The 17,048-nt window shown below is 42.7% G+C and overlaps 1 protein-coding gene across 2 annotated transcripts in view; it reads right to left on the reverse strand.

Moving 5' to 3' along the window:
* The window catches only part of TRPC3 (transient receptor potential cation channel subfamily C member 3), a 72,190-nt gene extending 61,153 nt beyond the window's left edge, over positions 1 to 11,037 (reverse strand). For both annotated transcript variants that reach the window (XM_047092047.1, XM_047092046.1), the window contains exon 1: positions 10,811 to 11,037. In XM_047092047.1, the coding sequence (XP_046948003.1) occupies positions 10,811 to 11,037 (227 nt within the window). The remainder of the gene's footprint in view (positions 1 to 10,810) is intronic.
* Positions 11,038 to 17,048: the final 6,011 nt, after the last annotated feature.

The raw sequence follows: 17,048 nt of genomic DNA on the forward strand, positions 1-17,048 counted from the left end.
GTGGATCCAAGAAAGTGAAGAACCACTGAAGGCAGGAGATCTGGGACAGCCCAGCCTGATTAAGTAGGGAATGGTGTGGGCTTTCTCAAGCTACCCTCAGTTCCCCTGTGGTGCAACCCGGCACTGAGAACCAGAGAGCCTGCTCCCAGACTAGGACACCACTAGTGCTGTAAGCTCTATTAGAGCTCTGTAGCTCATGGGAGCTGAACTGAAACCATATACACCAAGGAGCATATCTGGGTTATAACAAAGGCAAGTTACCAAGATCAAGTTATTTTCACTGACAAGCAGCACCCGAGCAGACAATGAACATTGCCCAGAGACCAGAAGCATCAGACAACTCTTTCTTTCCTCAAGGGAACACATAGCTCCCTTCCCCAGTGCCCAGGCACTACAGAGGAAGCAGGAGGGTGGCTGTTTGAGATTCTGAGTTATTTTATCCAAGTGAGAGGCTATTTATTAAAAAGAAAAATCACTTTATCATATCAAACTAGGATCAATGACATTGGCTTCACAGCATCTCTACAGAATGCCCTCAACTAGGAGTGTATACATAAACCATAGAGACTATGCCCCCTTGTAGGAATTGGGGGGAAGAATTAGTAAGAAAATGTCCCTTACATATAAGCTCAGGGCACAAGGAGACATTGTTAGTTGACTTAATCCCTGTGATAATGTAGGGCAAGTCTTCCCTCTTGTTAACTCACATAACTGCTTAATTGATTAATTAACTTAATTAATTTATTGATTGCTTAATTCACTTGTGGAATGAGAATAAGTATCTGTTTAGCAAGCAAAACAAAAACAAAAACAAAATTTAAAAAACTAATTTAAACCACACATTGGACAATTGGTTCATTTTTTTTCCTCTCCTGGTCAGCAGGTAGGAGACTCAAGGGAAAGACCTGTTACAGGTAGATTATAGGAGCTGCTCATCCAAGTTGTTCTGGTTTCTTGACCCTGCTACACCTACACTTCTAAAACAAACAAAAGCCTGTTCTTTTTGTTTCTATCCTTAGGCCTACTCACATTTCTGCCCAATTGATCCAAAGTCTATAGACAAAGAGATTCAGACAGAATGGTAAGTAACTTCCTCAAGGTCACTAAAGGATAAAGAAGAGAGCTCAGAGGTCCTCTCCCAGGCTTTTTATTCTCTACCATGCTGTCTCCAGGGAATAAGAAAAAGATGAATAAAGGTTGCAAATCAAAATAACGTTATTAAAATGTATGCTTAGCTTATGTTTGGGAACATTTGGGTTCTATAAAGAACAGCTTCAAAAATTGTTCTTCGGATTGAATCACAATCTCTTTAGCACTCATCAACAAATGAACATTATTAAAGAAGTCAAATCCTTTACTGAAATAAAGAAACAGTCAACTACTCAATCCATCTAGCAAGGAAGCAAGCAGAGTAATAACACCATCAATGTGAGCCAAAGCAATGAGAATAACACCCAAGTTGTTTTGACTAAGCAGTTCACCACACTGAAGAAAGTGAATGTGCCAACCAGCCAGGATCCAGTCTGTAATTCTGTGAAGGCCAAGAAGAGCAGAAGGAGCCACAGAAGATAAGTAGTGAGAAAAGCTCAGAGAGGGAGGGAAAGTGTGAGAGAGCAACCACCATGTCACAGTGTCGGGGTTGGTGATAATTGGAAGTGATGATGAGGGCAGGAAGCAGCAGGCACTGACAAAGGACAAGAAAGCCAGAGAGGAAAAATCAAAAAGTAGACAAACCCCATAGTCCCCCTGGCAAGCAGGCAGCTGTCAGTCAATGTCCTGCCTCCGGAGACACTCAACATCTACATAGTGAGTGAGTGTGCTAGCAAGGAGGAAAGGGCGTCTCACAAACAGCCTCAAGAGTGTCACCAAAAACACGTTTTGAAAATCTCTTAATATACGTATTTGTAGAGGGCAAGAAGTGGAGTGGGAGATACTCTGAACTTCAGTAGCCCCCAAGGGCACCAGTACTCAAGGCTAGAGGAAGGCAGCCCCATCTGTTCAACTGTTTGGTAGACAGGGTCCAGGGCTACGGGCAGTCCCAGGCCCCACACCGCCTCATCTACTGACATCACAAACAGCTCAATAACATATTATCACAGTAGCAACCAAACCAACAAGATGAGGAGCTCCATTTAAGAAACAGGAAAGCACAGCTTTCACTTCTAAGGATTCTCATTGTAGGCAAAAATTAATAGGTAGCAATTCCAGCACTTACAAGTCTGGGGAGATATCTGGGTCTCCACAGTAATTAATTTCCTGACAGTTTCTGTTGGCCTGTGCTATATTCAGAATACTCTAGGTATGAGTTTAATAAATCTATTAGACAATGCTAATTTGGGTATATGCCCTAGTCGCTAAGTCAGAGACAAGAAGCTGTTGTATATTTAAGGAGGGAAGCTCCAATCTCCTCTCTTTGTCACCTTCCCAGTCATCCTTCTCATGAAAGCTCTTTGCCAGACCCCTCAACAGCTAAAACCAGAAAAACAAAAAGGCCATTTAACAGTGTGTTCCTTCCTCTAGAAGTTCAGTGCAGGCAGAGGTGAAGACCCCTAATCATTGCCTGCATGATTTGATAATACTTCTAAACGCATGTGCCTTCTGGAACTTAGATGCTTCTGCTTCCAGGAACTATATTTTGTGTATAACTCTGTTAGCTGTTAAACTGACTATTACTTTGTTTTGTGATTGTCTGCTTTCATGCCTGGCTCTTCAGTAACATCTGTAAGAGCAGAGACTGCCTTTCTTTATCTATAAAGAGATAAATGCCTGGCTTTTAGTACATGGCTGGTGAGTATCCATCTATCGGAGCCATGACTGCACAGATGCATGAGTGCTTAAACCCCCAGACTGAATACCCAGGGGACAAACAATCTTCTCCTCCAGGCTAAAGAAAACCTTTGGTCACACACGATAATGTGCAGAAATAGTGGTGGAGGAGAATTAGAATAATTTTCTTATTAAAAAAAGTAATGAATGATACAAAATAATAATCAGAAGTTAAAGTAAACAATTATTCTTTCAAAGCAGATTTCTGCTTTATCACATTTAATTCTTAGTGATACCACAAAAAGTATCTGATGAACTCCACATCTCTTGATTTTGATATTAAAATTATGTTTGTAAGGATAATATGGGGGCACACCAAGGATAAAACTTAGAATTGACAACCTCTAATAATGAAGCTTATCTATAAAAATAAACTCTTTCACAATACTCTCTAAAACTAATGTTTATTATTTCAGGAACATTAAATGACAGTGAAATTAGGATTCAAATGAATTCAATGTATAATTGAACAGGAATTGAGATAAAACAAACTCAATAATAAAATCAAAAACTTCTACTGACCCAAGAGAAGTTCATATTTGGCTATTTAAATATATTAGATGCTATTAGATGTATTATATTATATTATATTTATTATTATTCTATACATAGCTTTATATATATAACATAAACATAAATAATATATATTATATATATAGACCTTTAATATTACTAGAAGCAAGGGATCTGGTTTTCTATCACTATCATCTATATCCTAAGTCAAAAATCTGAGGTTTTTGGATGCTTGCTCCTGCCTCATCACCCTCAACCTACTTTTCAGCAGAGAACCCATATGCATCAGTACTATTTGACAAAACATAATCAGAAATGCAAAACTGGTATAGAATATTAGCATTGCCATGCCCTTTCCTTAATGGGTCATATACTTGTGGACACTTAAACCTCATTTTTTAAAAAGGTCTAAGACCAAATCCGTACTGTCAACTATTATTTGAGTAGTGCAAAGAGGGAAAGTTTTATTTTTTAATAGGGGATTTTTTTTATGACTAGGTAACCGTAGACAAACATCCTTGACCTAGATGCTAAATTAAAGACAAAACACTATCATAATCCTAAATATTCTCATAAAGTCACTGCTGAGCCCCATATGCACAAGTGTGAGGTTGTCCACCCATGGTTCACAACTCCAGATCTTCTATCTGGGGCCAGACTCCTACATGCTCACCCTGCACAGACCACTAATCTGTTTCCCCTGCCAGACTTCTACTGCGCAGTGTTGATAAGGAAGACTGTTGGTCAAGAAAAGAGCCTTCCGCCTCAGAAGACTGCTAAGCAGCCATTCACCATTACCCGAGCATGCCACACTCCCCCCCCCCGCCCCCCCCCCCGAGTCAATCTCAATCCTGAGGCAAGAAATTCAAAGTATTCCTTCCTACCAAGAGCCTAGTAGCCCAATAAAAACAGGTTTCTTCCTCCCGTTATATTTCTTGTGGTGTTTTATTTCCTACCGTCAAATGTGGTAAGGATTTATGGGATTGTAGGCAAAGGCAAAGCTCAAAGGTTAAGAATACTGAGAGAGATGGGGCGCCTGGGTGGCGCAGTCGGTTAAGCGTCCGACTTCAGCCAGGTCACGATCTCGCGGTCCGTGAGTTCGAGCCCCGCGTCAGGCTCTGGGCTGATGGCTCGGAGCCTGGAGCCTGTTTCCGATTCTGTGTCTCCCTCTCTCTCTGCCCCTCCCCCGTTCATGCTCTGTCTCTCTCTGTCCCAAAAGTAAATAAAAACGTTGAAAAAAAAAATTTAAAAAGAATACTGAGAGAGAGAGGAGGGGTGGGGAGAGAGAGAACAGACAGACATTTGTTATCCTAGGGCAGTAATAAAAAAATCCCTAAAATTCTAACTCCACCATAAAATGATGCTCCAGTCCTAGTCTAGGATCCGCTCACCACTTTGATAATAAGAAAGAGAAAACCATAAATGATATTTGGCAGGAGGTCAATTACATCTTGAGATATTCTTTCCTCCTTTTTGTTTCCATTCTTAGTCCTCCTACTTAGCTTACAAACTTTCTCAAGTTGATCGGCCATCAGCAGTCAAATTGAAATGATGAACTAATTGGATCTCATAAATGAATTAATACTAATTAGTAGTGTCCTGTGTCATTCCTCCCAGGAGTAAATGCATTTTTAAATTTCTCTGAGGAAGAGAAAAAAGCTGAACCCAAAGGAGGCCAAGGTGTGAACAGCACAGTGCTAAGAGCCTAGAGATTTCAAATGACCTGGGGCTGCTATGAATTAGAGGTCACACTTCAGCTTCAGTTTCTCAATTTGTAAAAGAAAAGACTGGGTTAGATAAAATCCTTTGCAACTCAAAAGTTCTATTTTTTTTTCCAAAATATTCTATATTAGTTAAATTCAGGAAGTGTGGTACTAAGATGACTTTAGGTGGGGGAGTTCAGATGACCTTCACATCACACTGTATAGGTTACCAACTATGCCATCTGCCCAATAAAATCAGACATGATTAAGAATATTCTTCCTTCTGCAATCTTGGCCTGTTAATAACACAGTTTTCATTGGGGCTTAAAAAACACATGAGACACAATTATAGGGATATTTGGTTTCAAGATGATGGAACAAAGGCCTCTCTTCCCCTTTCTCCTCTCCAAAATTACCCCCTTAAATATCAAGGAAAACAAAGAAAAGTAACACAAATTTCATCCTCCATGGAACTGGAAGACATTCGTAGCATCTCCATCTACACAATGCATGAAGTTGGAAAGAAGATGAGTTGGAAGAAAAGGAAATGATTTAGTGGGGATAAGGAAGGTCCAACCAGAGTGCCTATAACAAGAAGCAAGCTAATCCACTCTGCTTGATGCCAGAAAAGCCCAGAAATGGAAGACAAAAGAAATACCAGCAAGTAGAGATGAGGCAGGAGCCCAAAATGGGGGGATTTGGCTGAAAGTCTATATACAGAGTAGGTAGAAACTCTTTCCCCAGATTTCTACCCCCTTACAGATATGATCAAGTGACAACCCTCACCCCTGTAATAAAGATAGGATGTGAAATCTCCAGAAATAGAAATAGAGAGCTCTAAATGTGGGGATACCAAGCCCAAGGGAGGGCAGGCACTAAGAACAGGGGATCCCTTCCCAGTTCCAGCACGAAGTATTATATAAACACAAATTGCTGCTTTTGTTGGGACACATTTTTGGCAGCACTTTCTCTGAAGAAAAACTAAACAGAATCTTCTTTTCCAGAAGTCTTTCTTTTTTAAAGATAACACCACTGAGAAATCTAATGATTTTTGTGCACATGTTAATTTCAACAAGAATTGATTTGTCTTTCTTTTATTAAACATTTTTAAAATTTGTATTTATTTTTGAGAGAGAGAGAGAGACAGAGGATGAGCAAGGGAGGGGCAAAGAAAGGGGGAGACACAGAATCTGAAGCAGGCTCCAGGCTCTGAGCTGTCAGCACAGAGCCCCACGCGGGGCTCGAACTCACGGACCGCAAGATCATGACCTGAGCTGAAGTCAGACGCTCAACCGACTGAGCCACCAGGCGCCCTGGGAAAATCCTTTTTAAACTTCATTGTCTTTTTAAGAATAATTAAGTATTTTGATGCTGAACTTTCTATTTAATTAATGATAACCATATTTTTAAAATATATTTTTAATGTTTATTTATTTGGGGGGGAGGGGCAGAGAGAGAAGGAGGCACAGAATCCGAAGCAGGCTCCAGGCTCTGAGCTGTCCACACAGAGCCCGACACAGGTCTTGAACCCATGAACCATGATCATGACCTGAGACAAAGTTGGACACTTAGCCAACTAAGCCACCCCGGTGCCCTGATTCTTCTTTCTTAAAGTAGACTCATCAGGTGCCTACGTGGCTCAGTCAGTTAAGTGTCTGTTGATTTCAGCTCAGGTCATGATTTTACGGTTTGTGGGATCCAGCCCTGCATCGGGCACTGCACTGCCAGCAAGGAGCCTGCTTGGGATTCTCTGTCTCTCTCTCCCAATCTCTCTCTCTCTCTCTCTCTCTCTCTCTGCCCCTCCCCCACTCATACTCTTTCTCTCAAAATAAATAAACTTAAAAAAAGTAAAAGGAGACTCATAAATTTCTCTCTTGATTTATCAAGTACTTTCCAACTGTGAATCAATTCTTCCCTTTTCTTGAAACTGTTCTTTCTAAGCAGCCTTGCCTTAGTACCCAACTTATCCTTCATCTTCTTCTGTGTCCTCTATTTGCTACTCTTTCTCTCCACTCTCTAAACAACAAAAATTCCCTCAGAATAGGGAGTCAAGAGCTCTCTTTGTTTCTCTCTCCACACTTTCGTTGGGTAATATATACTCCCATCAGCCAGTAGATTCTCAAATTCTCTCAAGCTTTAAACTTGTATTTCCATCTTCCTGCTTGACACCTCTATCAGAATTATCTGAAAAATCAGGCCCTCCTCTTTGTTCTTTTATTTTCAACAATGACATCAATGATCTTAGTTATCTAGGTCAAAATCACCAAGTCATCTCTGACCCTGCCTTCTCTTTAAACCCTTGTGGGCAGTTAGTTGCTTATTTCCATAGATTCTCTGTGTATTCTCTCTTCCAACCTCTCCCCCTTTCCATCGCCCTAGTACTACACTATTACAGATCCTAATCTCAGCCTGAACGGTTATGGTAGCCCCCTAATTTATTTATTCACATTCTGTCAACTGCCACTACAATCCATTCTGCTCTCAGACTGGCTTTAATCAAATTGCTGCTGCTTTGTAATCATTAGTGGCTCCCTTTTGCCTCCTCCTGGCAAGATCCTTATATTAATGCCCAAACCAATGCATCCAGCTAAATCTCACTGCTCACCTACACATCCTATATGTTCTTTAAAAAAAATTTTTTTAAGTGTTTATTCATTTTTGAAAGACAGAATGTGAGCAGGGGAGGGACAGAGAAAGGCAGCGGGAGACACAGAATCTGAAGCAGACTCCAGGCTCTGAGCCATCAACACAGAGCCAGATGTGGGGCTTGAACTCACGAATCATGAGATCCTGACCTGAGCCGAAGTCAGACGCTTAACCAACTGAGCCACCCAGGAGCCCCGACATATTCTATGTTCTAACCAAACTCAATTAATATTCCTCAGACATGCCTAGCATTTTGAGGGGAGAGCTTCAATTAATTTATCATTCTGTCTCTGTCTCCTATCCTATCTTTTAAGGCCCATAAAGGTTTCCTTGATTTCTGACCTTACATAGTGGGTCTCTCCTTTACACTTGATCCTTCATAGTTCCACCCTTGTGTGTATGTTTTTATGGTGCTTATTTTACTCTAATTCATAATAGCTCATGCCCAGTTTCATTTCCATCTCTCCTTCATGAAATTTTAAACTCTTTGAATGCAGAAAAATTGTCATACTCATCTTTGGGGCTTGCCGTACCTAACCTGCAGTTTGCACATGCAAATGCTTAAGAAATGTTTTTGAATCTGGGGCGCCTGGATGGTTCAGTCGGCTAAGTGTCCGACTCTTGGTTTTGGCTCAGATCTTGATCTCACAGTTTGTGAGTTTGAGCCCCACATCAAACTCATGCATCAAACCACATGGGATTCTCTCCCTCTCCTTCTCTCTCTGCCCCTCCCTGCTCATGTGTTCTCTCTCTCTCCCTGAAATAAATAAATAAGCTTTAAAAAAAAGAAATGCTTTTGAATCGAAACTCATGAGAAGTACCTTCATATACCTTTTTGGAGTTTCATCAGATATTTAATAGCTAAGACTGAAAATGAGGTAATCTTGCCAATGACATACTACTTGCTCCTAGGTTTGCAAACAACTGGGATAAAGAAAGTCTTGGTTTGAATCAATAGTTGAATCAAGAGTTCTATCAAAGGACTTTTAAAATTTCTTGTTACTAATGTAACAGATGACATTCTTTCTCCTAAGTCAGTCTGTTTAAAACTCCCAGATGGAACACTGGAGCATGGAGCAGTGAAATGAGCAACAGGATTACCCTGAGGAATCTTTTTGGTCAAAGTGAGACTCTATCCTGAGCATCCTGGCTGAATTTTAAATTCAGCTGCTCTATTCTGCCTACTGAAAACGACCCTGGGGCTTTGAGAGACTGGTTGTCCTGCTCCAGTGCCAACATAGGGTTGCTGTGTTTGCTTTCTGAGCTGTTACATTCTTGCCATATTCTACTTGAAGGTGGAATAAAGAGCTGATTTCTGCTACAGATATCAAACTAGTGTCTGATGTTACAAAATGACAGGACTCAGACATGGAGAACTTGCTGCCCTACCTCTCAAAGAAACATTTATTGTGACCTTAAAATGACTGGGTCTTCTCAACTGCTTTACAAAGTAAACACACTACCACGTTTACTTGTTGAATGATGTAAAGTCAGAAAATGGGGGGAAAATGTTCTAATAGAAAAAAAAAAGTCTACAGTGGAACTTGCTTCAGTGCTTTGTGTAATTGGCCTCAAATTTCAAAAGGCAAAGTGAGTAATCTCTGCTCCACCCTACTTTCTCAGATTAGAGTGCTGTGGTGTCCATTTAGTGTGGATTTAAGGTAAAAGAAAAATAAATAATCAAGAAATTGGTAAAAGGAAAAACAGACAATGTCTTAAAATCTTAGGGAGGCTGGGAAGCGAGCTGGCAGGGCTTTAATCCCTCAGGATATACCTTCCTTCCATTTCCTGGACCATTTCCTCTCCAGGCTAATCTTCAGCAGTAATTGAACCACATCAGGATGCGTCGCTCATTTTAAATCAGAACCCTTTCCTAGGCGATCTACTCCTAGCCACTGACTCTGGGTTTTATAGGCAAATCCGGCAGGGCCAGGAGCAGGCTCTGAGCGAGCAGAGCAATGCGAGATTAGGTCGGTCTGGAGGTCGCCGCGGAGGCCTGGGACCAGGGATGTGGCAGCTCGAGGGCGGCAGGGGGCACTGCATAACCTCGGTCCCCTCACGTAGCCGGTTACCCGTCTTACCCCACCCAGACGGTTAGGGCTGCCCGCCACGTCTGACCTCAAGTTCTCTACCTAGGTCTGTGCGTTTTTCCTAAAAAAGACAGTAAGCCCTGTGGCACGCCCAATGTGTGGGACACGAGAAATGCCATGGACCCTATAAAACTAAGCACTCTCTTTTGCATCCTCTCTGCGTCTCGTAGCTGCTAAGGATGTCTCCAAGATCTGGAAATTAAGAAAAGTTGCTCTTTCTCACACACTACAGTGCCGGCATTTATCTTCCTTTAAAAAGAAAACAACTACTGACCCCGGGCCGCCTGGGAACTACAGCCAAAGTTGTCATTAAACAGTTCCTGCGGCTGCCCTGCGCCCACTCTCCCGTGGGGATTTGGCTTCAGTATGCCCCCAACTGTGAATGGACCGTCGAGGAACGGGGCGACCCGGCAAACCTACACTCACACTGCGTAGAGCACACCTTCCTTCCCTTCCCTTCCCTTCTCCCCGCTGCCCTGCCCTGGCCTCAGACGGCGGAGAGCTTCGCGGGGGACACGGGTTCCCAGGGTGGTTCCACGCTGAGAAGCTGGGGGAGAGGGGGTCGGAGTTCGAGGGTGCGCCTGGCTTTGTGCAGACCTTCCCATTCTCCGACTTCCTAGGGTAAGCTCGGGGTGCATCTGCTGAGGGGTCCTAGCCTATGGGGCAGTAGTGCTTGTGTAGGAGAGGACGTGTCTGTTTGCTGGAAATTGAGTCTGGCGTCCGTGCTGTCCGTCCACGGGGCCGTTCCGTGCGCTTGAGCCGGGACAGAGCTCCAGCCACGCCTTCAGCGGCCCCCAAGTCCCTCCACAAAGCAGAACCAAGGGGACGAGCCCCGGACCGAGGTCCGCACCCCTACATCGCCCCGAACAGAACTGCCGTGCCGTGCCGTGCTGCGCCGGGAGGCGTTTTGGGGTCCCAGGCACTTCGCGGGTTGGCCGGGAGAGCGCCTTCCCGCCCCCCCCCCCCCGCCCCCGCCGCCCCGCCGGGCACTGCCCTCCCCAGGCGCGGGCCGCGGGCCGGCAGGGTACTCACATGTCCAGCCCGGGGGAGAAGCGCTGCGGGCAGTAGCTGTGCGCTTCCCGCTGTGAGGGCGCCGAGCGCGGCTCCAGCCCCCCGTTGACGCCCCTCCAGCCCCGCCGGCGGCGCTGCGGCTCCGAGCCTTCGTCCTCACCCTCCTCCTCCTCCTCCTCTTCCTCCTCCTCCGGCGCGGGGAAGGTCACCCTCGCTTGCTCCTTGCACTTCCTGACCTTGGTGGACATCGCGCCCGCCGCGGTCGGAGCGCGGGGATGCCGGCTGCCCGCCGCCGCCGCCGCGCGGTGTGGCCGCGGCACCCCTTCCCCGCCGCCGGCCCCTCCGGCAGCCCCCGGCAGCCCCGGGCGGGAAATCTGCAGGAGAGAACGGCGCGGGGGGACGCCGAGCATTCAGAGGCGGGAGCCAAAACCCAGTCGCCGCCGCCGCCGCCCACCATGAAACCGTGGGAGCGGCCGCCGCGGCTGTGGCTGCGAGGAGGAAGCCCGGGGCCGAGTGGGGCGCTGGTGCTGGAGAAGGCTCTCCCGCCCGGCGGCCGCGGCGGCGGTGCCTCCCCCGAGCCCGGCTCCCGTCTCCGACAGCATCACTTGCTAGGACACTAACGTTACTCTGGGTGAAGGACAGAGAGGGAGGGAGGGGGAGAGGGAGGGAGAGCAGGAGGAGAATCAGTTCCTAACCGGACAGAGAGAGCTGGAGAGGAAACCAGATCAGCAGGTAGGGAGCGAGGAAATCAGAGAAACTTCCCTCCCTATTCTCCCATTTCTCTGCCGGGGGATTCAGAGCCCCTTTCCGTTTACAGAAGCAAGTTTCCTAAGGGAGAGAAAAGGGACTCATCTGGCTTGCTGTTAATTTTTCTGCAGTCGTATTTACCCAGTTCAACTCCAAATATTTTTCAGCAAACATCCCTTGTTCATTGCGTTACTCTAAGCCTTAGTTGAACCTGCAGAGAGGTTTGAGTACATTTCCTTGAGTGCCTTTGTACCCCAAGAACGGTAATGTTTAAATGTGCATGGTGCTTCAGGTTTGTTTGTGTGTGTGTTTTTAATGAATCTCAAAACCATCTGACAAGATTTATTTACTTTCCAAGAAATATTCAGCAAAATTTAAAGTCTTCTTTTGAAAAGTTAAAAAACAGTACTAAATAAAACAAAAATTTTTCATTTTAAAAGTCAAAAGCAGTATTTTTTTTTTCTCTGGGAAAAAAGACTCATGGAATTTTAGTCAAAAGGAGACTTAAGGATCAAAGAATTTATCCCTTGTTTTAGAAACAAGAAAACTGAGGCCTAGAAAGACTGAGTAAACTAGTCATGGTAGGTAGTTTAGTGAGAAAACTCAGATTAGACTGAGTGTATTTCCAAGGCTCTCTATTGCCTTAAATATGCAGATTTCAATCAGGTCCAACTTGGAAGAATCACAAAAATACCAGACATGCTATGATGAGATAAAATAAGATATTCATTTTTAACTATATTCAATTATATTGTGTTTTTTCCAGGAGCAATTCTTCCCCCAAATTAACTAAAAACACAAATAAGGAACTGTAGCTCTTTTGAATTTAATTCTTAAAAGTAAATATAATATTGTATGTTTTATTAAGTTGATAATAAATCTATGTTTAAGGAAACAATTATATTTATTTGTACATCTGAGACAGAAAATACAAGTATGTATTGTCTAATGCTTTACAATTGGAAGCACCTTTCCCACATGAGCACATGTAGAAGTGGGAGTATGCAAATCTTCACAATGTAAATCCCATCTCTGAAATATCCCAGAAGCAGGACTGCTCTCTGCACCCCAGTACCACTGCCTCAGTTCAGGCTTCCATCTACCTCCCTGCTATCCGTATGCAACCTTCCTCTCTTCGTACCATTTCATTCTCCAAGCTATTAAACAGACCATGCTCACAGCAAGTCTGATCGTGACTTGTCTCTGTAAAAGTCTCTGGTGGCTTCCCACTGCTTTCAGGTTAAAATCCAAATTTGGCATGCCCAGCCCTCCGTGGTCTGACCCTATTTCTTCACTCTCTCCTGGAACCCTCCCTCATACACATCCTAACTCCAATTACCCAGGACATCTCACTTACCATCCACATTCTAGACACTTCTCATTCCCCTGCCTTTGTCTGTGGTACTCCTGTCACTGAAATGTCTCTGTTGCCTTGTTCACCTGGCATACTTCTTTTTCCTAAAGACTTAAGTTAGATGTGGCCTCCAATCTGATGCCCTTTCTACATCCCAGGGAACTTCTCACAGCCCTTCTGCATACCACAATCTTATTACTAGTCACTTCATATTGAAATTAACTCTTTCTGTGCATGTCTCCTCTTTAGATTGAATTCCTTGAGGATTTTTAGGGTTTTATTTACTTTGAGCCACTTGGAAGCTTATCTTTTTGTCTTTGCCATTTAGCTGGACAAGTTCCACCAATGTTTGTTGAATTAACTCATGAAGTCTACAGGATCTTTATAATTATGTACACAAGTTCATGAACTGCTCTTCTAAGGCTCTGGAGAGAAGCATTTCAGGAATGCTGGAGTCACCAGGGTTTACTCTTACATACTATATCAGTTTGCTAGGGCCGCCATAACAAAGTATCAACAGACTGGGTGAAAAGTTATTTTCTGACAATTCTGGGGGCCGTAAGTCGAGATCAAGATGTCGCCAGGGTTGTTTTCCTCTGACAGATCGCAGATGATCATCTTAACCCGTGTTCTTCCTCCTGTGCCTGTGTCCTAGTCTCTTATGAGGATACCAGTCATTTGAGCTAGGGCCCACCCTAATGACCTCATATTTAACTTAATTACCTTTTTAAAGGCTCTGTCTTCAAATAGACATCCAGAGGCATTGGGGACTAGGACTTCAACATATGAATTTGTGTGGGGGGAGGGAGGGCGGCAAATTTCAGCTCATAACATAAACTAACTCTCCTGGTCTGAGGGAACTGCTCTTTCCAGAGTGCTAATGTTTTTATTTCTAAGGAGCATGTCCTTGGAATTGATGAAAACCCAGAGGAGAGAAAATCCGAAGAAAGTATTTTCTTGAAGAGAGAGGAAATATGGACCTCCCTGGCATAAGCCAGCTTTATCTGTCTTATTTCCTTCTTTTGTAAAAGAGGGTCTATCACTGCATATATGTTATTAGCTATCTGTGTATTCATGAAATGAGTGTGTGCCTTACATACATTCAGAATCCATTACTCCTTTGGTGTGTGTGGGGGGGGGGATCGTTATTCAATGTTCAGAAAATCCAACTGTTGAGGCAGATTATTTTCAAGAAGAGGTGGCCACTGAGGCATAAGTAAAGCATAATTTTCATGATAAGTCCAGATAAATTAAAAGTGACTGTTAACCTTATAGCAGAAGTTGGTCTCTAAATTTCCTCTTAAATATCTAAGAAACTGCTGTATCTTCTTTAAAATCTGTTCACACACTGTGTGAATCTTCACACACTGTGGAAGGCTCCTGTTCTCTTTCACTGCCTCTTTCTTTCCCTCTCCCTCTCTCTCCCTTTTTGTGTAACACACCTAATAAGAAGACACTATTGAGCAGTAATTCTTGCACCCCGGGATAAAGGTTAGCAATTTTCTCAAGGGAGCAGAGCGTGGGAACAGGTATAATGTTCCAAACAGTGCACAATTTTTCCTCCTTAAGAATAGAAGTTGTCTTATAAAGGGATTTTGCCTTGCTTTTTAAAAAAAAAATAGATTTTATTTTTTTAGAGCAGTTTTACTTTCACAGAACAATTGACTAGAAGGTACAGAGATTTCCCATATACCCTCTGCTCCATATATGCATAGTCTCCCCCATTATCAATCAGCTTTTCTCACCAAAGTGGCACATTTGTTAAAATTGATGAAGCTACATTAAAATATTATTATCACCCAGAGTCAGTTTTTATTACAGTTCATTTTTCGTGTTGTACATTCTGTGGGTTTGGACAAATTTAAAATGACATGTATCCATCATACAGAGTAGTTTCACTGCCCTAAAAATCTTCTTTGCTCTGCCTATTCATCTCTCCTCCCTCCTAACCCCTGCCAACCACTGATCTTTTTATTATCTCTATAGTTTTGCTTTTTCCAGAGTATCATATAGTTGGAATCATAGAGCATGTAGCCTTTTCATTGCTTTCTTTCCCTTAGCAACATGCATGTCAGTTTCCTCCATGTCCTTTAATAGCTTGAGAGTTCATTTCCTTTTAGCACTGAGTAATATTCCACTGTCTGGATGTGCAACAGTTTCTTTATCTACATACCTACTGAAGGGCCTCTTGGTTGCTTCCGAGTTTTGGCAATTATGAATAAAGCTGTTAGAAACATCCATATCCATGTCCATTTTTGTGTGGACATACATTTTCAACTCCTTTCATAGATACCAAGGAGCATGTTGCTGGATCATAGGGTAAAAGTATGTTTAGTTTTATAAGAAATCTCCAAACTGACTTCCAAAATGGCTGTATTACTTTGCATTTCCACCAGCATGAATGAGAATTCCTGCTTCTCTACATGCTCACCAGCACTTAGTGTTGTCAGGGTGCTGGATTTGGGCCATTCCAAAAGGTAGGTAGTGGTATCTCACTGTTTCGATTTGCATTTCCCTAATGACTACAGTGTTGAGCACCTTTTCATATGCTTATTTGCCATGCGGATTATCTTCTTTAGTGAGGTGTCTGTTAAGATCTTTCGCCCATTTTTAATCTGGTTGCTTGTTTTCTTATTGTTGGGTTTTAAGATTTTGTGCATTTTGAATAATACTCCTAATTAGTTGTGTCTTTTGTACATATTTTCTCAGTCTGTGGCTTGTCTTCTCATTCTGATTCTTTGCTTTTTAAAATTTATTTTATTTTATTTTAATTTTTTTCATTCTTTGCATTTTAAAGTAAACTTAAGGCGTTAATTTTCTTAGCAGCATAAGCTAGTGAGGTGGGAACCACTGCCTATAAGAACAATTGAACCTAAAAGGAGGATCCCTGAACTTAAAGTGTGGCAATTAATATTCTAATGTATTTTGCACAGAATTTATAGTGTCCTATTAACCGTAGGTCACTAATGTTCCCAGGCCTCTTCTAGTCCCAGGAGGTCTCAAGTACTTTCCTAACTTAAAACACTTGTTTGAAAAATTTCTTCATGACTCTCAAGTTTGGAAGTCAGAATTTATTTTATTGTAGAAGTAAGTTGTAAGTGATGGTTATATTTCCCGGGCAGCTCACAAATGCCTAGTTAGTTTAAACTTGTTTCAGTGTCAGTATACCCCAAAGGCCTGGAATCAAACCCCCTCTTGGCTGCTTACCATTCCATGACATTGGGGTATATAGATACGTAATCTATAAGATATAATCATAGTGCCTATTTCATAGGGCCGTTATAAAAATTCTCATTGTCAATTGCACTGAAAACTTTGCCTGGCATGTAAGAGGTTACTGTATAAGCATTAGCTACTATTAGTTCACTGTTGTGAACTATAGAACCAACTATAGACGTGTGAAGTCTGGGTCCTAAAGAAAGGACCTATCCTGTCTGATTGAGATGCATTTACTAAACTGTATAACTGTTGACTTACTTGTCTGTCTGTCACATAGGACTGTCATGTCTTATCTGACCTTGTCACACCCGTGTAATCATAAAACTGGAAGCCAAGCAAGTGTTCGATAAATGGTAACAGTAATAGTACAGGGGCAGTTGCAACAACAGACACTCAGTATTTATGGGATGAAGATCCATAGAAGTGAGGAGAAGGAGGAAGGGAATGTTCTTCCTCTGCTGTGGGCACAATGCCAACCTCAAGTAAAATCAGAATGGGTGTGATTTCTCTTGGGCATCTCCCTAGTCTTTCTCTCTCTACTCTTTCTCTCACATCCTTTCCTACCTTATAGTGCCCAGCTTCCTTCAGTATGGACTCAGTGACTTCATATTGTTTTAATTCTCCCGCAATGGTCTCTCTCTGGCCTGCTATACCCCAAAAGTGCTCCAAACTCCACAATTACCCTTTTTTATCCCCTACTAGTTAAAATTGCTATTCCTTCAGAGCGGTCAATCTCAGCTAGCTTTTAAAGGACGAGTATCTTACACAAATTCACATGTGTGAAAACCTAAGAATCCTTAATGCTTCAAGAGATTTACATTTTTCAAAACTGCAATGATTATCCATTCAGTGGAATTATTAGTTGTGTATTTTTTTTTTCAACGTTTATTTATTTTTGGGACAGAGAGAGACAGAGCATGAACGGGCGAGGGGCAGAGA

Source organism: Lynx rufus, unplaced genomic scaffold, assembly GCF_022079265.1.
Source record: "Lynx rufus isolate CCGP_SWC_20201006 ecotype Redwood Valley unplaced genomic scaffold, mLynRuf1.p SCAF_3, whole genome shotgun sequence".
NCBI classification, from domain to species: Eukaryota; Metazoa; Chordata; class Mammalia; order Carnivora; family Felidae; genus Lynx; species Lynx rufus.